At 46.0% G+C, this 20,401-nt stretch overlaps 1 protein-coding gene across 1 annotated transcript in view; it reads right to left on the reverse strand.

Annotated features, from left to right (window-relative positions):
- Positions 1 to 260: 260 nt before the first annotated feature.
- Positions 261 to 20,401, reverse strand: part of HCN4 (hyperpolarization activated cyclic nucleotide gated potassium channel 4) — a gene marked incomplete at both ends in the record, with an annotated part of 105,126 nt that continues 84,985 nt past the window's right edge. The window contains 4 exons of the mRNA XM_082488723.1: positions 261 to 1,831; positions 15,068 to 15,232; positions 17,612 to 17,852; positions 19,852 to 19,998. Coding sequence (XP_082344849.1) covers positions 261 to 1,831; positions 15,068 to 15,232; positions 17,612 to 17,852; positions 19,852 to 19,998 — 2,124 coding nt within the window. The remainder of the gene's footprint in view (positions 1,832 to 15,067; positions 15,233 to 17,611; positions 17,853 to 19,851; positions 19,999 to 20,401) is intronic.

Here is a 20,401-nt window from a genome sequence, read left to right on the forward strand (position 1 = left end):
CCATGTATTAAAATATTCTATAAAATCAAGTGACCAAAAATCTATAGCTCTAAGAATACCTGGTTATCTTCTTTTTTTGTTGTTTTTTTTTTTTTTGTGTGTGTGTGTTTTTTTGTTTGTTTCTAATCACAATTAAACCTAAACAAAAGAAATGGAGAAAAAAAAAGGGGGGGGGGGGAAGAAAAGGAAAAAATGATTCATGAAAGTCTAATCAGGAACTGAATTGCACAGCTGACATAACCAGCTCTCAGAAGGAGTCCTCACAAATTGGAGGGCAGTTTGGATCTGACAGGTTCCAGATCCCCTGTGAGCGCTATGGATTCTTTCCGCCCACCAGCAGTCAGAGAAGCGGCGCCTGCAGCGCTGGCCCCAAACACCAGCGGATGTGGTAAAGAACCTGAGGACATCTGACGTGGTAAAGTCACACGCCCAGGAATTGAGCTGCAAGGCTTCCCGAGAAGTCCAGTCCCTCCACCAGGAAAAGGAGAGAAGCTGGAAACAGACTCTCTAGAGGAATGAGGAGAACTTTGGCTCAGTGTCTGAGCCAGCTCTTGGGGCAAAGATGGCTGGGAAGCAGAAATCAACTTGATGTCCTGGTTCAGACGTCCCGGTGGCACAGGCGGCGTGCTCTTGGACTGCAGGATCTGCGGAGGTGGGCTGGCGGTCTGAGGCAGGAGCAGAGATCCGTGAGAGCCTGAGGCCCCAGAAGGGCCACATTGAAAAGTTCTTGTTGCCGCTGGGCTCTGACTAGGAGGACTAAGGCCAGAAGGGGTATAACAGGGAGAGGCGACACCAGACTGTTGTAGTGGAGACATGGAGGCAAAAGGTGGCCGTTCTTGATGGAGCTGGGCTATCGTTCCAGTTAAAGATCCTAATGCACTTGGATGTGTTTGGCACAGGCCTGAGGACAGCCCACCAGAGGCCTGTGCCAGCTGGCTTAGGCTGGAGGATGGAGAGTTGGAAGAAAGAGGGGCTTGGAAGTGATTCATTCCCCCCAAAGTTCCACTGCCCGAGAGCTGCTGTAACTGTCCCCCCTGCAGTGGTCTTGTGGTGGGCTGGAACTGGTTGAGAAGACTGGGGGGTGAGTTTGATGAGAGCTGGGTGAGTGATGTTGATGGGGAGCTAGTTGTGGCTTGCTGGAAGTGCCCAAATCCACTGCTGGAAAGGGCTGGCTGCTGCTGCTGCTGCTGCTGCTGCACAGGCTGAGCTGTACCTAAGGGTGATCCAGAAGGTGCCTGTTGGAACTGGCTCAGTCCCACCGAGGATGCGCCGCTCAAACCCGGCTGGCTTGAGCCACCTGGAGGGGATCCCACCTGGAACTGGCCTAAGCCGGCGGCAGCTGAGAATCCTGCGAGCTGCTGGATGTGGAAGGAAGAGGACGAAGGGGTTTCTGCTCCTGGTGTATGCAGCTGGGATGGAGTACTGGAGGGAGAGCCAAGGGCAGAAGGCCCAGTTGACGGGATTAGAGACTGAAGCCTTTTCAGCTGTCTTGGAGTCTGGTTGGATTGCTGTCCCAGGGAACCCAAGACAGACACCGGAGGACGGAAGATGGCTGTTGGGAGGCGTGGGTGGTGGGTCAGAGCTATAGCGACAGAAGTGGTGGCTGCTGCAGCTTGCAGGGGTGCCTGGATCAGTGGAGTCCAGATGACAGGGGTGGGTGTGGATGCAGCAGCGGCAGCAGCGGCGGCGGCAGCCTGGACATTGTGAGCACAGTGGGCCATCTCTCTGTCGTGCTGCACAATCTGCTGGATGATCTCATTCTCTTGGTAGTTGAAAACACCCGAATTGAGGTCATGCTGGACTTTGTGCAGCAGAATGGAATTTTTCTTGCCTGTAGAGAAAGGGAAGAGAGAAAGAGTCATTCTGATATGTCAAAAAATGGGAGGCCTCCTCAAAGCTTTCTGCCAGACCTTCCTCACATTGCTGGCGCTGTCTCCCCTCTACTGTCATTATGGGATCTGTGTACAGTCTCTCTGCTCCAGCAACAAGATGACAAACATCACATCTTCTGCTTTTGTGGTATGATCAAGAAACCTCAAGATCCCATAAAAATGTGCCCAACAAGACACACGTTCTTAGTTAGACAGTAAAGCCACTTTTGGTAAGCGTGGCAAACTGGTATCAAAGCTTATGAATCTGGAAGACTCTCATTTTGCATCTCATAATCTGTACTTCCAGTAGAAAAGGAGGATAAAACCAAAGGCTGTAATTTTTCTTTGTTTACAAAGGAAACCCTCAAAAATATAAGTCCAGTGAAGTCTCCTGAGTCTTCAGCTACTCTCCAGCAACACCTTTTCCTCATCTGTCTTATGCTACTTGTTCACTCCAAAGTCAAATATGTGTTTCTAGAGGGAAGGCAATTTCTCTATGAATAAGGGACAGACGGACTTCGCATGCTGGAAAGGCTCAGCTGGCCCAAGTAAGAGCCCTCAGACATGCTGCAGCTACCATCTTACTTGGCCGTGCCCTTCTAGCCCCAACTATAAGGAAACCACAGGCTAGCAAACGTCACGTTCCAGCTGGACTTCCTCGCCTGCAGCAAAATATTAGCTCAGCGCTTTGCCTTTTCAATGGGCTGGAAAATGTGGCGTAATGAGTTTGTCTGGCCTGGGAGTGCACCTGGCACCAAAAGGCTGCACTCTCCTGGACTGAAGGACACAACCATTCAACGCAGGAGGATGAGATGCTGCCAGTGATGCCCTTTCACCAGAGCACAAACGCCTTCTCAAAAGAGAAGGTTTCTGATGTGGGCAGGTTCTCTGCATAACGGCTTTCATATCTCTGTTCTCATAACAGCACGCAAATCGGTACCTGTGCCAGCATTGATTTATAAGGAGCTGGGATATGCTGATTTGAATGATTTTCTTACAAAATTGGTGTGAATTAGATCCCTGTTCTTGCCTTTTCAAGAGTCCTCTATCCTAACAACATATGCCAGTTTGAATTGATAACAGCACCTGCCTATGGGCTTCCTTTTCACTTTTGTTTGGATTTGAAGGGTTCAGCCTAGTAAGTTCTGCGTGTGCGTGTGTCTGTGTGCGTGCATATGCCTACCTGGTCCTCTGGTTGCGTGTCTGTACACAGCTCGTTTTGTAGCTGAAGCTCAGGGGGCGAGTGTAGAAGGGTCACCTCTAGATGAGGCACCAGCCAGTTTGGATCAGATCAAAAGCTTTATTAACCCTCCTCCTGAACCAAATGTATCCTCAGGCCCTGCACCCATTAGCAAACCTCTGCTCTGATTCAAATGTCATTTCTGCTGGTTTCTGTCTGATCACTTCTAGTTCTAGACCAGGACAAACAGACAGCGTCTTGCCAGTTGCTGTGGATTTACAGAGCATGAGATAGAGGCAGGTATGGAATGGAGGCCTGGAGGCGAAAGGGCCTCTTTTTCTGAATTTTAACACCCAAATTACGTCATGCTTTAAAAATTAAAGGCTGGCGGCACAGCTCATGTCAATTAAGTTTTGTGCAAACAAGGGCTTGTCCATTAAACTCGTCTCCACGCTTTCATGAAATCACAACACTCAAGATAAGTCATCTGTTGATATTATCCACTAAGACCACAATATGATATTTAATTTGTCCCACACGGCATTCTAGTTTAAACTGGTCAGCTGATCGTTTCCAAGAAGGAATGGTTAAAAGTGGACTGCCGTGTTGGGGAGTAGTTCCCAGTTAGATTCCAGAGGAATTTGCTTTCAATCCTATGCCAGTCAGATCTCAGCTCTTTGTGTACAGATGTGGGTACACCTCTGTGCATAGATGACATCCAGATTGTTGGGGTTTTTTTAACTGTATGGTGTATCTTTTATATCTGTAATAGATAAAAGAGTCAAGAGCTTAAGGACATGCCTGTTACTCTAGTCAAATGTAAAATCAACCATCTGGCAGAAAAGAACTTGAATGACACTCTGAAGAGCGTAGCTGGTATCCTGGTGTCCTAAAAAGGAACTCTGAAATGGTGGAGTCTTGAATATAACGAGTTAAGTTCCAAATCTACCACCAGAAAAGGGTGAAATAATTGTTGCACAACTAAGAAGGAAGTTACAAAGTGTAAGAGAGATACTAGTCACAAACACATAAAACACCAGGAAGGCATACAGTATGATGTTTTAGTTCTAGTGTCTAGCTGCCAAGCATGAAAAGGTACAGAAAATATCCACAGAATCAGGCTTGAAAAACATCAGTGAATAAGTACAACGTATTCAGCTTTTCTCAGAGAAGAGCTGATGATACTGATTCATAGGGAACTTTACAGACGAAGGAAGCTGCTAAAAACCATTCCCTTTGGTTCCAGAAGGACCCATGAGATATGGTGATTTCAGACAAGCCCAGAAAAAAAAAGAAGGAGCAATCTAACTGTAATTGCAATTTAGCATTGGAAGAACACGCTAAGCGTTTTGCCTTCACTGTACATTTTAAATTAAGCGTTTATCTCTTTATAAAGATGAGGTGTGACTCTAGCAACTGAGTGCTCTGCCATAGTGCTATGCAATTGTCCAGAGCGGGTACAGCTTGCAGGTACCGTGGGCTGAACTGCACCATAAAACCAGACCACTAAAATGTGGACAGAGTTTAGATTCTGGATCTGCAGCTGGTGTGTTTGGGATGTGTCTGTTTGGGTAGTGCTCTGGGATGCTTAATGCTTTTGTGTTTTACCTACTGCTAATCACTGCCTCCAAAAAAAACAGTGAGGCATACGGACTGGCCTTTCTTTTCTCACCTTGGAGAAAGACACCAGCGCTGGAAGGATGCAGTCCTGAAGGTAAACAGCTTTCTGAGCCGCTAATGGCATTACAGGCGCTGGAGAGCTTGTCTGCACTGGAAGTTCTTGTGTAGGATACGTATATAATGTCTGTTTCATTGTATACCGGACTGGAATAGGCAGCACCGGCTATCGCCTGAACAGACAGATCCTGGTTCTACCTCCCGTCCATGTAGCCAGGCACACTGGAGGGAGCGTGACCGTCACCTTTAAACTTAAGAGCATTTTTGCAGTGAACATACAGTGAAAGGGAGTGAATGGCACAGAGGGGCACACTGCACGCACACAGACAGTAATTTCCACCTGGTATCTACTAGAATCACGCACGCGCTCGCAAACAAATTAGATCACAAAGAGCTTCTTAAACAGAAACAGAAATACCAACTGCTCCAAGTCTGGAGAGAAGGAACAACCTGTCTAAATAAAATTGACAGGTAAGAGAGGATCTGGCAGGCACACTTGAGTTAAAGAAGGATTCAGGCTGCAGGTTTGTAATCATGCTCTTTCTGGAGTTGAAGGTACAAATCCCAGCATGGGGAAGCTGTAGCTATCTCACGCAACTGCAAGGTCAGGATGTGGATGGGAGACAGCATGCTGAGTTCAAAGCAGACAGGCAAAAAAGCTGCCTTACCACATTTGCTTTCTTGATAACAGACTGTAGCAAAACCCAACTGAGGAGGAATGGCGAGGGTAGAAAAGGAGAAACAGCAGATGTTGCTAGTGCAGCTTTCCAAAAAGCTCAATACCAGCGGCTGCGCTGTGTTTCCATCATTACACCTCATCTCACTCTTTTAATTCCATGTCACCTGTCTTTGGCATCTGATTTGTTTGTCTGTGCTTGAATAGCCTGCAATTTCCAGTGCTGCCCTCAATTCAAATGAGAACCCATAGCGATGTTAATCAGAGCTGCGCGGATGAATTGAGGGGACTGATGTTTTCATAACCGGAGTTCTTGACGACACAGAAAGAGCTGCACAGCGGACTCTGGTTTCCTTGGCAGAGCATAGAGAATATGCTAACATTTTCCAAACATACATACTATATACTGGAAAATGGCTTGATCAAAGGTCCTTAAATTTGTGTCAAATTGATGAAATAGTCCCAGCAAAAAGCTTGGAATTATTATTTTTTTAGTTTTTAAAACAGAACGTTTCAGTTTTCCTTTGAAATCGCATTCCACTTTACTGTCTTCCTAAGCCCAACTTGAATGTCTCAACTGTTGCATTGGATCAAGTTTTTCTTTTCTGCTTTGCCAAGAAAGTCTCAAATTTCTGCCTCAGAACATTTAAAAAATTACTGAAAATGTTCTTTCAGTTATTGAAGGGGAGAGGAATTTTTCAAAATCATTTTTCAAAATTGTAATTGTTTGGCAAACTGAAAAATGAATTGGTTCCACCATCTAATTAATTGCATCATTTACATGATGTTTCCACACACCAACGTAAGTCTTATTTGTTGCTTCTGGAGAAAATCCTCCTTCCAGCCAGCACCAGATGAGAAGAGGCACACAGCAGAGTCCTGGTGGGACAAAGACATTTTCCTGGCAGGTCTGACTAAGGTTCTGCATGAAAAATAAGCCAACAGTGGAACGAGGTAGTAGGAGCAAGTTTGCTTGGGCCGGTGGCTCTGAGATTATTTCTCCCCCTCATCTTATTTATGAAATTGCTTCAGTTTCAAATTCATTTTTCCTGCCCTGGATTTATTGCCACAGCACCTGCCTCAAAAGGAGAGCAAAAAAGACAGCAATCAAAAGGACTGAAAAGGCTGATTAGTTTGGCTCTCTGTAACCCTAATTGAAATGATGTTCTGCAGCTCACAGCTACACTCGGTGAACCGCAATAGACTCCTGTGTTCTTGCTAAACCAGTGAGGAGCTTCATTAGGAGAGAGGAAAAGGGACTCCTGTTTCCCCTTCAATCTAATCACTGAAGCACAGGAGGCTTACGTTACAGAGTTTCTCCTTCTGTGCTGTTTATCCCACATAAATTAAAGTGGTGAGCAAAGTCTAAGGTACTAAGATAAACAATCCACTCAAGCATTTCTCCTAAACCCAAAAGCACTATACAAATTCACCGAGATGCCACGCAGCTGGCGTAGGAGCCATCCACAACCACCTCATGCACCAACTCCTCCCCCTCGCTTAGTTTGAGGTAGCTGAAGGCGTCTTACCTTTCTACAGAGGAGAGAGAAGCTGCCTTGGGTTTCTGCAGGGTAAGTGGTGTGTGATAACCTGGTGAAGGGAAGACTGCGTGGCTCCCGAGAAGCCACTTGGGCTGGATGTGCCCAAGAGCAGGACCAAGGGACACTTCAACTAATGGAGCTGCAGGAGCACAGTCAGGACTTAAGGCTAAAAGGTCTCCACGGCCCAACTGACTCTTTTGTTCTCTTTGTACAGCGCCTAACACAATATTATTTTTTCCCATAGTCAGACAAATATAAATATCATAAATGGAGTGGTCTGGGTTCTAAAAATTCCCTATTTTCCTCACTGCAACAAATAGGCTAAATACAGGGGTAAAAAAGGAAGCTATTTAGAGCCTAAAAGTTCATAGCAAAGTTACATGGGCTTTGGAGTAGGGTATGTAAAATTATGGAAACTAAGCAAATAGACGTTGCTCCCTTAATAAAGAATTGCGAAGTCAGATTTTCCTCAACTGTAGATAGCGCACAAAAAGGCAGGGAGAAAGGCTCATGCAATTCCATAAAAGGAGCCAGCGCTCAACAATAATTCTTCTATCAAATAATCAAAATTAGCCTTACGTTGTTAAAATTCTGCACATACACAGGGGAAATTAGCTGTGACTTTCTGTTCATTTCTCTATTCAGTTCTGTCTAAGCCCACTGGATGCAGTTTAATAATTCAGGTCACTAAATTGCCTTCTGAATTTGCATATATTTGAAATAATCTCACTTTATTAGGCTGGCTTATGCCCTGGCCTGCTGTCAAAGTGGCTGCCCCCTGCCACATGGTTACTTCTTTCAGGTCTTCGCTTCTTATTATTCATGACTAGGCACTAAACATCCTGCTTGGATCACTGGTTGCAGCACAGTGCTCCCAGCGCATTGCAACGTTGAAGGTGGTCTTTGCCCTCCCTTGCCTATGGCTTACTTGTGTCCTGAGCTGGTCTCCTGTAGTAATGCCGCTTGCTGCCATCGTCCCCAACTGGCAATTGCAGGCAAAGAAGCCCTGGACATACTCAATAATTGGCAGTTCATCACAGCTTACTTCTGTGCCCCAGGGGAACTCTTCTGCACTGGGATATATTGGTTGGAAGGTCTCTTGCTGCACCAGCTCTTGCCCTGTCTTAGAGTTCATGTATACAGAGATTTCAAAATAATTCTTAACTCCCAATATATGTGCTCTTTTCCTGTTCAAGCCTGACTTTCTCTCAAATGTAAGTTAACTCACACTGAACTACATTAACCGTCTGCTCAGAATCGAAGTAGCTCTTGGAAGCAAAGCAAACCCGACTGGATGAGCTCGAAGAGCATCCACAGAGGAGTTCAATGCACTTAACAAATCTGCTCTAGAAACTAATTCAGATTAACTTTCCTGAGAGCCTGGCTGTGTAAAAACATTACAAATAGGATGCGCAGGTCTGGATGAACTGCTCTGCAGTAGTTGCCATATGTGTGCCCTTATGCCACGATGCACACAAGGCTGTGCCCACCTGCATACTGCAGTTTCATTTCTCTCTTGCCATGGCTGTACCCTTTGAACTCTGGTGGTACATTTAAAATACAACAATATCTCCTTCTCCCCTGCTCTGTCCTCTGCTAGCCTGTGTGGAGTTACACCTGTGCACAGTGGTTTTATTGCAGGAAAGCCAAATACCGTATTGAAAGGGAAATAAATTTTAGCAGTGTAGAGCCCATTGTACTGGGGAGGTTAGCTGAATCTGTTTTCTTATTACCTTCCAAAAAAAATTTAAATGACGAGTTCAAAAATTTAAAATGGACAATTCCCTGTCTTTCCCTCCCCATACAGCTCAGGCCTACCACTGATTACTCCTCTCCTATAAAACCAATAGAGATCTTCCAAAATATGTGGCATCTCGTTTAACAGACAGAACACAACCTTTAACTGGGCCAAACTGCTGTAAGTCAAACGATACACTGTGAATAATGTTATCTGATGAATCTCATGACAGGTAACCAAAACTTAAAATAAATGAAGCACTTGCCCCCTGGTCTTTACAGTTATGCCTATCACACAGAGCTTTGCAGAAAAAAAAAAAAGGAATATATAGAGCTATCCAGAGCAAACTGTTTGTGAATATCCATGAACGGGTCTAAGAATTGTATAATTCTGGAGTGCTTGTGATGCCCTGTGCTGCCTGAAGCACGGTGTCCTGGCTGTTACTTAACACTGGAGACTGAAGCCAAAGAGCTGCCTTCTCCTCAAGTGGCAGAAGTGCTTGTGTCTGGAGCCAAAGCTCCTGCACTCAATTCTCAGTGCCCTACTGGAGCTGACAGCTGTGACAGGGACAGATTCTGGAAGACTCTGGACATTCTGGCACTGTTTTTCTGTCAGTTGTGTGCTTTGCAGTGTGGTCTGGTCGCAGATAGCTACTGGACTGCCTTCAAGGCAGGGAAAGTCCCCTGAGTCTAGAGCTATGGGTGGTAAGCCAGTCCTACTTCATTTAATTAAAGAGGGTGTTGAAAATGATTTTAAAAGGTGTTGGAATGGTAAAATGTTATCTGAACAGATGTTTTATTTTTATAGAGATAGCAAAGAGCCGTGGACATGACTCTAAACATAAAAGAAATCTGTGAACTTGGGGGACCCGTGGAGATGAGGCATATATTTCATATCCTACCACTCCTCCAACTCTCTCATTTCTGCTTAACGTCTCCCAGCTAGCTAACTATCCATCTGTGGCACCAGTGACTCCTGCCCAGAAGATCAAACTTCCCAGACAACTTGCACCCTGCAAAGTAGACATGGGTTGGGATAAACCGAGGTGACCAAGGTCATGCACAAAGTCAATGACAGGTCTCCTGAGATTTCATCACCACCTCCCCCTGTTCCTTCTGTTGGAGTGTCTTAGGCTTTATTTTCCTTCCAGAGTTGCATGAGAAGTGGCACTTCCATATTCAGGTGAACAGGGTTGCCAGTTCACCTTAATTAAGCTGAAGTCATTTGCATTCATTCAGGGCTGGTGAGCTGCTGATATCTTTCCTTAGGCTAAACAGAAAATACTCTTAGTCTGGGCCTTCACTTCCAAATAAAAAGAAATTCAAATATTTAATTCCTGCTTAAGTCCAAGTTCCTACCCTCCATTGCTAGATAGCATTTCCAGGGTGGGATTCACCTAAGCCATTTTAATAGCCACCTTAGGAGAAGATGAATCATACTCTAAATGCCTTTTTCTCTCTGCTGACTATAAAAGTCAGATGCAGATCTCCACATTGTACTGTTGGAAATGATGGGAGAGGATTTCAAGTCAGAAGAATACACACTGTGGCATTTGAACTTTGATTCCTCATAAACATTTATGTTTGTGGGTTATTCAGGTGATCAGAAAGGACACAACACACGAGAACCTATGTTATCTCGTCAGCCACTGATACCCTCACCTGCTCAGTACTTGGATAATAAGATTCGACCTCCCTAAAGGACTGGGCAGAGTTCAATGTGATTTGGAAATAAAGCTTTCCCCAAAGCACACACGCTCTGTCACTGTACACCTGGGCGACGGGAACTTGTATCTTTACATCACCTGTGCCTGTATCAGCAGCCTCAAATAGGCAGCATATATATCTCACTCTCTCTCCTTATGACCAAATCTGCTTGCTCATCTCACATGTGCAGCTCTTTGGGGGTCACTCACCTACATACAGTAAACAAATTTGGGACTACAATGTGGATCCAGTGTAAAATTTATGCTGAGTACATATTGTTTTATTTATACACATTTCAGTCTGTTTTATTTATTCTTATGATCTTGCACGGCACCTGCCACGAGGGAGCAGGCAACTAAGAAGCATTCAGAGACTGAGCTCCACCTTTGTTAGTATTATTTTCCCTGTAGAAGAGATGAACTGAGGCACAGAGCAAAGGCATGACAAGGACAAAGAGGGAATCTGTGGCAGAGCTTGGCACAGGTCCCAGATCTTCTCATTCACAGTTCACCTAGCCTGCCACAGGCCAGCCCTTCCTCGGAGGCAGCGGATCCCAGAGTATTAGTCATGACCTAGACAAGCAGGGTTGCGAACCCAACAGGATTTCAATTGCAGAAGTGTGACCACCAGCTGACAAATAGGGCGCTCAGTCAAAAAGTTTGGGAACAGCTATTGTCGTGGCTTGTTTATATGACAAAGCTTTTAAAACTCCTACCACTATAATATTTTTAACAGACACTCTTGTACCATAATAGTATTATGTAATTATATTTAGAGATGGGTATTGTGTTGTCTAAGCTTTTCTTTGTTTTTTCAGCATCTGCAATGCCTGGAGGAAATGCAAGGTGCTTTTAATCCTGGGTTAACTGGGATCCTTGTATCAAAACATACAGGACTGGCATTCAAAATGGATGCGTTTCAAACTACGTGGTGAAAAAGTCTGATTAAAATGAAAAAAAATAACTTCCTCTGGCTTTAAATATGCCTTCAGTGACCTTGTGTATGACCAGTGACCTTGCTATGGATAATAAGCAACCTTATGACAAGACATTTATGGTATTTGTTACAGCATAACGAACAATGGAATATAATTGCCCCCCAATATTTTTCGAACGCACCAGTGAATTTTGATTTGACAATATTCACAACCTGCATTGTATTTACTTTCAATGGACATTTGAGCGGTTGTGTTTTACAAGTGCAAATACTTGTGAAAATCTAATTTTAAGCTTCAGTGGTCACTGAAAGCCAGTTTCAAAGCCAGTCAGGAGCAGAATGATGCGACTTACGTAACTAACTGACACATCACAAACTGGGACGATTCACAGATGCTTGTCAGACAAAGAATTACTCGCTGGAGAAATGAACAAATCATTTCAACACACAAATACTACAAAGAATTTTATAGCTTGGTCAAGAACAAGAAAAAAAGGAAGATTTAATCAGTTACAAAATGATCATTAATCAGTGATCAGCCTATTTTTTCTGAGTCTCAATCTTCAGACCCTGAGCCTGTGGAGAGTGTGATATTCTGCAGGTTGAGGAGTTCCTTAGAGCCTGAAGTTACTCAGAAAGCTGAGTTAAGCAGGGACACAAATCTTTGTAGAATCCCAGCCTTAGTCAATTCATAGAAACTAATCCCTTCCAGTCTTTAAAGAGCTCTGCAAGTGCAAAACACCTGGGAAACTTCTTCCCCGGCCATGCATGGCACAGGCAGGACGCCAATATCAATTTCCCATTAACAACAGAGGTTAGAAGGATACATCAACATGCTCTTTGCCAAGCGATCGATGTAGCTGACAGCTCCCTGGGGGGCTGTGCCCTTCATGCTGCTGCACTGCCCACCTACCAGCGGGAAGCAATGGGGGCACGCAGATCAGGGTGCATCTGCCCCTCTCCTTCCCCTCTGCCTAGCTACAGGCTTTCAAACTGCATTTGCTCTGCAAAGTGAACGCCTCATCGCACCTCCAGTCAACCACTACTGCTCCTGTTGCTTCAAGGAATGAGGTCTTACATTCTCATCCTGCCTCCCTGCTACCTAGACAAGCTTAGACCATGCTTTCCAAATCCTTCGTGTAGCAGGTAATCCTGTAAACACCTCTCCAGTCACAGTGATTGGAGGGACTGAGATTTTTCTCCCTGCTCTCTTCATTCCTCACTCCACAGGGGCAATCCTGGATGGATCTTATCCTGGTACCAGAACAGTGATAGAGCCCTCTGAATCATTTCATGTACTCAGCGAGGCATGGGCTTCTCAAGGACATGTTGTCATCCTGGTAGAAGGTTGTTAGTGAATGCACCACTGACTTGGAAAGAGGCTCCCTTTGCTTCCATCTTGTGTACAGATCCTGAACTGAACACAACAGGAACCAAACATGTGGTCCTGCTTCTCTTCATACCTGCCTTCTATGAACTGCTGTTCCTTAACTTCAGTACTCTAGAATAATGTCTCTACTTTCAGGAAGAGTCTCAGCAGAATGCAGTAATCTTGACTTCCCTATAAAGTCACATGCTACACAGCTACTGAGTTGCTCTTTATGGATGACGCACGTTTCAGGGGAAGGTGAAAAAATGCCTTATCTATAAAGACAGGGATTTCCATGGGATCTGCCAATTTCAGTAGGGTGCACATAACTCCCTTAGGCTCTTTTGGGAAATTCCAGCCAGAGAGTGTTGGGCACCACGGGGTTGGAAGGTGCTATGAAGATGCTATTTTGCAATAGGAGAGGATGGAAAGTTGAGAGCACAGGCAGCTCTCAAGTCTGATTGCCAGGGAAACAGGGGCAGCACTAGGATTTTCAGTGTACAACTCTGAAGGTCTCTGCGTTTTATATGGCACAGGGACTGATGCTGCCTCAGGTCAGCAGAATGGCAAAAGGAGGGAAGGACAATGCCGGAGCTCTGCACCAAAGGGCCTGTTATTCCAGTTGCTCTGTGTCACTTTCTGACCTTATGTTGACATTTCGCAGCTGCACGTGGAAGGGAATTTCTCCAAGGGGAAGAATTCATGCGAGGTTCTTTATGCGGGTTCAGAATTTTCCATGAATTTTATTTACGTGTGCAGCGGCACACAGAGCAAAAGGACACCCTGCCCACTTGTATACACAGTCCCAGAGAACATCAGGCTGGGAAGCTGAGTGGCACTGACCTTCTAAAGCCAAAGAATTTGCGATAATGTCAAGCTGGCCCATCCCTGCTTGTGCCTGACGTTACATTTTGTTAGCGGTTTGCTCAGTCTAATTTAAATAACCCAAGTGATGGGACTATTGCCACTTACACTAGGGCCTCATTAGCATGGGCTTTGCCAAACTCTACATATTTAGCTCATAACCTTTTCCTCTGGGGTCACACTTTCTGATTTGCAGCAGGTAATGAGATGCACAGAATACAATGTTCCTGGCATGAAAAGCCCCAGAGGCACCGCACCCCTTGCTGGGATGCCAGCTTATTCCCTACCCCCCTTCACCCTCATCCTCCTTGCCTTCTGCAGTGCATTCAGACCTGCACTGACCTTTTTGATTCTGAAAAGCAATGAAAATGCATGCAGTTTAAAGAGATGTATAATAAGAAGCTAAAGAAGTTAGACTGGGACTCAGCTCTGCAAAGACTTCTTGCATGACCTTGTATATGTCACTTAATCTCTCTGTGTTAAACGTCTCCGGCTGCGACTAAGGAATGTTATCCTGGTCGTCTCTAGTTAGACAAGGATGTTTGCAGCACAGGTTATGTCTCCCACAGGACAGGAGAGCATCCTGGGATGGGGCACTATGAGCTATACCAATTCAATAATACTCCTTGGTTAATTGTCTTTAATTTGGGCTATGGAAGGTTAGATTTTTATCGATTGTTTCATGTCTTTGTTCAATTAGGTGGCTATTTCTACTGAATATATTTATAGTTGGACTCTAATGGACAGCTGGGCAGGTTCTTTGTGGTTGTGTTTTGCTGACAACTTTGCACGAGAGTCTCTCTAGGATCAGAAAGCACCTGAGGCTTTCCCTACAGCAATTCCTGCTTCTCCAGTTGCTTGTCAACTATGACCAGGAAAACACTTGACCCAAAAAGGAGCATTATGGTCTGGATTTCATTATGCATGAAGAGTATTCTTCCTCATCGACGTGGTTGCTAGTTTTTGTCTTATAAAAGTTTAATACAAATAACCCATACAGTCATATCCTAGCCAGCACCCCTGCAAAACCAGGTCACACTCTAACAAACACCCAAGTCCCCATGCTGAGAGATGATTTCTGCCACAGAACATTTTGCTGAAATACTGGGGTTTTCTTGCAGGACTTTGGGCTCGCAGCCTAGTCTGTTTTCTCTTGAACCTGGGAGGCTGTGGGTATTTACATATTCTGAGCTAAAATTTAAGATCTAGTGAATTCACCAGCATGGCCCTGATGGCCTCCGATTGCCAATCTTGGTTCTTCAAAAAGAACTCTCAGAAAGGGAAACAAATGGAAGCAGGAGTGGGCAGAAATGTGTACGTGTGAAAGAGAGAGAAGGATGTGGATTTAATTGATTGTGAATGGGGTTCCTTGTAGTAGCTGAAGTCAGGCAAGGAGAGACAGGCTGGGACCTCAGTTCACAACTCAGCAAAGGAACTAAGGACCAAGCCTGGAGATGGGGTGCCAGGGTAGCAGGTACTGGGAAGGAGACCCTCACACCTTCTACTTACCAATTCTGTCCAGCCTGTCAAGCGCCACAGTTTCAAAAGCTCGCCGCATCATGGGATACTCTTCCAGCACCTCGTTGAAGTTGTCTACCGAGAGAGAGTAGAGCCGGCAGTAGGTATCAGCTCGCACGCTGGCTGTGCGCCGGCCACGGGTCAGCAGGCAAATTTCTGGAATGAAAGACCCAGCCTGAGAACACGCGGATAGACACTATCACCCCTGCAATACAAGACCTGGCACTGTCACTCACGGGCGGTCCTGCCTGCCACCCAGGCTCCTTGCTAGCTGGACTCTACCTGCATTCCCACTGAAAACATGAGCAGTGGTAATATTCTGCATATGCAGTAGCATTTAAAAATACCAGGGGGCTCACTTGTGTCAGCTGCTACATACAATTGCACCTCAGGGATTCTGCTGATCTAATTAACCAGTCAAGTTTTGTTATGGTGGATTATCAAAGATACCATTTGTGCATTCAGAGTGGAGAAGCTGTCTTTCTCCAGCTCCTCATGGGCACTGGGAGCAGAAGGTCAAGCCGTGCTCTCACTGAAGCTAATTGTCTCTCTAGATTTGTAGTAAAGGCTCTGTGCTGACCTAGGGCCTTGGTGCCTGGTAGTAATTTTGATCCCTATACCCGGAACGTTTGTCTTTTCAAAGTTTTCATTTTTTTGTAGATGTGCCACCAGCTTACAGATTGTCAGGGAAAGTCAAGTTCATGGCACCTACTAAGTCTTGGCGTATTTACACTGCAGTCTGCTACTCACAGGACGATGCTCAGCTGGTTACAGAATAGAAACCCCTGGACTCCAACATAAATGCCTGACTTGGGCACAGACGCTCCTTGAATACTCAGCGGAGAGCTCCTGAGTCCTGCTTTTCCACTGATTACACAGAGTATGGGCAGCTAAGACAGGCACTTAAAGACAGACGGTGTGACATAAAGACTGACACCACTCTTCTCTCTGCTGTACGTTGGGTGTCAATCCACCAGCACGACTCTCAGGATCCATTTTGGGTCTACCCCAAAGCACTGGTATAGCAGCACTACAAGGTTATAAGTGCATTATTACGCTGCTGTCCTAAGAAAATCATGCTTATGAGGCAGTGCCAGCTTTGAACGTGTGTGAGGAGTTGTGTGTATGGTATCTAAAACACACTGAATGTCATGGGCAATTTTAATCAAATCTGTCAGAGTCAGGTTATCCTGACTGTAACTCCAAATCCCAGCAAACTGACCCAGCTTGCTAGGGAGGTACAAAATCCTTGTACTTCAGGTAGGTGCAGACAGGTTGTTTCACAGGAACTAAGAGGCTAAGAAGTGTGTAGGAAATGTAGGATTTTTTAATAGAGAAAAGGCCTTACAGAAGGGAAGGAAAGGCAGGTTTCATTCTGCCACCTCTCAGTAGGCCACTAATTGTGGTGCACTGAAACGTGCTTGTATTGAAATATGTATCTACCAGAGAGGGCTGGAGCACCTCTCCTCTGAGGACAGGCTGAAAGAGTTGGGATTGTTCAGCCTGGAGAAAAGAAGACTCCAGGGAGACCTTACAGCAACTTTCCAGTATCTGAAGGGCACCTACAAGAAAGCTGGAGCGGGACTTTTTACAAGGGCATGTAGCAATAGGATGAGGGGCAATGGTTTCAAACTGGAAGAGGGTAGATGGAAGAGGGTAGATTTAGAATAGATATTAGGAAGAAATATTTCACTATAAGGGTGGTGAGGCACTGGAACAAATTGTCCAGGGAAGTTGTGGAGGCCCCATCCCTGGAGGTGTTTAAGGTCAGGTTGGATGGGGCTTTGAGCAACCTGGTCTAGTGGGAGGTGTCCCTGCCCATGGCAGGGGCATTGGAACGAGATGATCTTTAAGGTCCCTTCCAACTCTAACCATTCTATGATTCTATGACCTGTCTGTCTTGGGCTGTCAGCGTGGCCTCTACAAGGCTCAGCTAGGAGGGGGTGTCTCTGTGTTACTCATAAGAGCAATATCCTAAATCTTCTCTTACAGTCATGCTAGTTTCATTGTTCCAGAGCTCTGCTGCTGATACATTACGCCTGCCTGCTGACCTTCACGACATTTTGCTGAGCCACAGGCTGGGGAGATGATAGACTATGTTTTTTCCTCCGTGTTTATACAGTACCTCCTATGATAGATGCCCGACAGTAGGGCTAGGCAACATATAAATGTGCTTGGAGAATTGAGAATGCTTCATTTTTTTTCTTTAGGTTCTCAGCTTCACAGATCTGTCAGTTTGCTTGGGGCAAAAAGAAATGAACCTACAAGAACTAAGTTTCCCTTCTCTGTTTTGTTATTATTTATTGTTTAGATTCCTGCACTCCCCCTGAGTCCCAGTCACCTCCCATTGCACAATTTCCTATATGGGAAGCTGCAAGACAGGTGGGATGAACAGAGACAGAGGGTGGAGGAGGAGGTGCCTGGGGTATCAGTTCTACATGCTGCCATGCCTGTGCGTCCAGGACAAGTTAAGGAACATATGAGCAGTAGCAGTGGGTAATGCTGTATAAGGGTGATTGATTAATTAACACGCACCTCCAAAGTAAGAGCCATCTGCCAGCTTGGTCTCCTTGTTGCCTTTGGTGAGGACGCTCACCACCCCGTGCTGGATGAAGTACATCTTCTTGCCAATGGTGCCCTCCCGGATGATGTAGTCCCCTGGCTGAAACACCTCGAACCGCAACTTGGTCAACATGGATGTCACAAAGTTGGGATCTGCATTGGCAAAGAGGGGCATGGAGGCAACCAGCTTCCGGCAGTTGAAGTTTATGATTTCCTGACCATGATGTGATGCAAAAGAGAGGGAGAGAAAGAGAGAGAGGGAGGGAGGAGAAAAGATGGGACAGGGAGCAGAAAAGACACACACATATATTTAGTCAACTTCTAATAACCTATGAAGATTCCACACTTGACCTGTACCTTAGAAAGTGGGGAAAAAAATGCTTTTCCCTTAGTGTGGCTCCCCCAGTGCAGGCTGGAATGGGCTCTGGATGCTTTGAGCATGTAGCAGTGCAAGCTGAAGCTGACAGCTTGACACATGCTTCACTGCTTTCATTCATATGCTTTCTTTTTAAGCAGGGATGATACCTCCCAACCTCCCAAATACACACAATATACTCCTTTCTGTAGGAAACCTTGGACTGTGAGAGGTGCACAGCACTGGTGAAATGCTGGATGAAAAAGCCCAGGGCTCCTCTCTGGGAAAATGTAATAACTCACCTTGGCAGCCCTACGTTTTCTGTTGCCCTTCCTTGTCAATGAGGTATTAAACAGCAAAGATGTGCCAAGGTGCTTAGAAAAAGAATTATCCTGAGCAGCTGGGGACACTGTCAAGAGAGGGGAGGGAGAGGTGCCCACCAGTCACTGGGGCATGGGCGGGATCGTCAACCTCAGATGAAGAAAACCCAATTCAGCTGTTCAGCTGTCATACAGCAGACAGGGACTGTGCCTCCTCCTGTGGCTTGGTGTCACTTGGAGGGTATGACAGCACTTTCCACTGCACAAGAGCTGCTCTATGCCATGTCAGCTCAGATTCAGAAAGCGGCAGAAAGTGATATTGAGTAAATCACCTCAGCACAACGCTCCCCAGCCAAGCAGGGAAGCAGGATCTGGATGACTGGAGTGGGAAGAAAGAGGGCTGGGGAAGCATCTGTCTCCTCCTCACTGGGGTTCTTTTCAGGGTTCTTTTCAACCCTTTTAGACTCTGGCAGAACTAGTTTTAATATGTGGCTGGCAGATCCTCAGCTCTTCTCTCTCTTATGGAGATACATGACTCAGGGAAAGACAGAAGACCATTTCTGGTGCTTGTGGGTAACATATTAGAGGCATGTGCTAGGGAGAACCTGCATTTCTAGGCTTCAGCTCGGGGAGGGGGTTTCTGTAGAGAATCCTCTCGAGTGTGGGCCCCTGCCAGGAGGCTCCTCCTTTCCTCTAACTCCATAGGCTGGTACAGCTGATGGATGGGGCACAGATGAGGCCAGCACACCGCAGAGAGGTTTATATAAATACATGAGATACAGGTTAATATTAGGGAGCACAAGACGGGAGCTTACTGAGACACTGTACCAGGCAGGGATGCATGTGAGCATGAGGAGGGAAGGGGTCTTCCAGAAGAGTGAGGTAATAGGAAGGCATTTTCCAGAGTACTCTCCTACAGGGGTTCTTTGGGAATAGGGAGGATGTTGCCAGACATTGCCATGGCCTCAGAAGGTGCCAAGATGTACCTGTTCACATGATGAGTGGGTGGCAGGGCCTGCATATTGCAGCCCCCACTGCCTTTATGTCAGATATCACTTGTGCTGCAGCAATTAACAAACTCAGGCAAGAGTCCTGCAAATGCCAAAGGCCTGGGCTTCTCTCTCTACAGCAGTGACTCCTGCTGTGACCAAGGCAAGGGGATACCAGACATACACCAGTGGGTAGGGCATTCACTCCTTCTGAATGAAACTGCCTCCAACAGAGATGTAGCCAAGCGGTGGACCATGTTCTTCTCGGCCTTACTCTCCTAGACAGTTAGGCACAACAGAAAAGCAGGTAGAGCCTCAAGCAAAATGGGGTCTTTATGGCTGCTCAGACACATGGATATGCTGTCTCTGCTGGGCATGACACTAGAGCACAGACACAGCCAGTGCTAATGGGAAAGCTGGCCTCCCACCACTCCCATCAACTGATGGTGTCCTCTGCAAAGCACTGGGACAGGACGCTGCACACCGGGAACTCCACAGCTGTCAAAGATGACAGGAACATGCATTGCCCATTCACTGCCCCCTCCTTACCTCCCGGAGGGGCTCACTCAGCTCTCCCAGGATGCTCTCTTCATCAAACATCTTCCCCTGGTAGCGGTGCTCATAGTAATCATGGATGCGCTGCCGCATGTCTGCAGGGAGCTTGTGGAAGGACATATACTGCTCCACTTGTTTGTACTGCACAGGGGAGAGAGGAAGAGAAGGAGTTACCAAGACATGCAACAAATGGCACCTACTCATGGACAAGCACATGGTAGACTGTACCCATACCTGCATCCTTCATGTCAAGCCAGGCCCAGGCAGATATATCTGGTGCAGGAGAGAGCAACTGTCTGAACACATGGGAAGTCTGCAGACACCTTTGTTATATTCCCCAAATGGCTGTCCCATGTCTTAGCCTTTAAACTTATCCTCAGCGAGTTACTCTGTGGAGACAACTCCCCATTCCCTGGCTGCTGAGCAGCCCAGGCGCCTGTCCCCCCTTACACATGCGGCAAAAGCTGGGAGCAGAGATGAGTGAGAAGTGCTCAGCTGGGAATCTTCTCTCAGCAAATAATGCTGAGCAAAGACTGTCCAAACC

This window comes from Vanellus vanellus (genome assembly GCF_965231255.1).
Source record: "Vanellus vanellus genome assembly, chromosome: 11".
Classification (NCBI taxonomy): Eukaryota; Metazoa; Chordata; class Aves; order Charadriiformes; family Charadriidae; genus Vanellus; species Vanellus vanellus.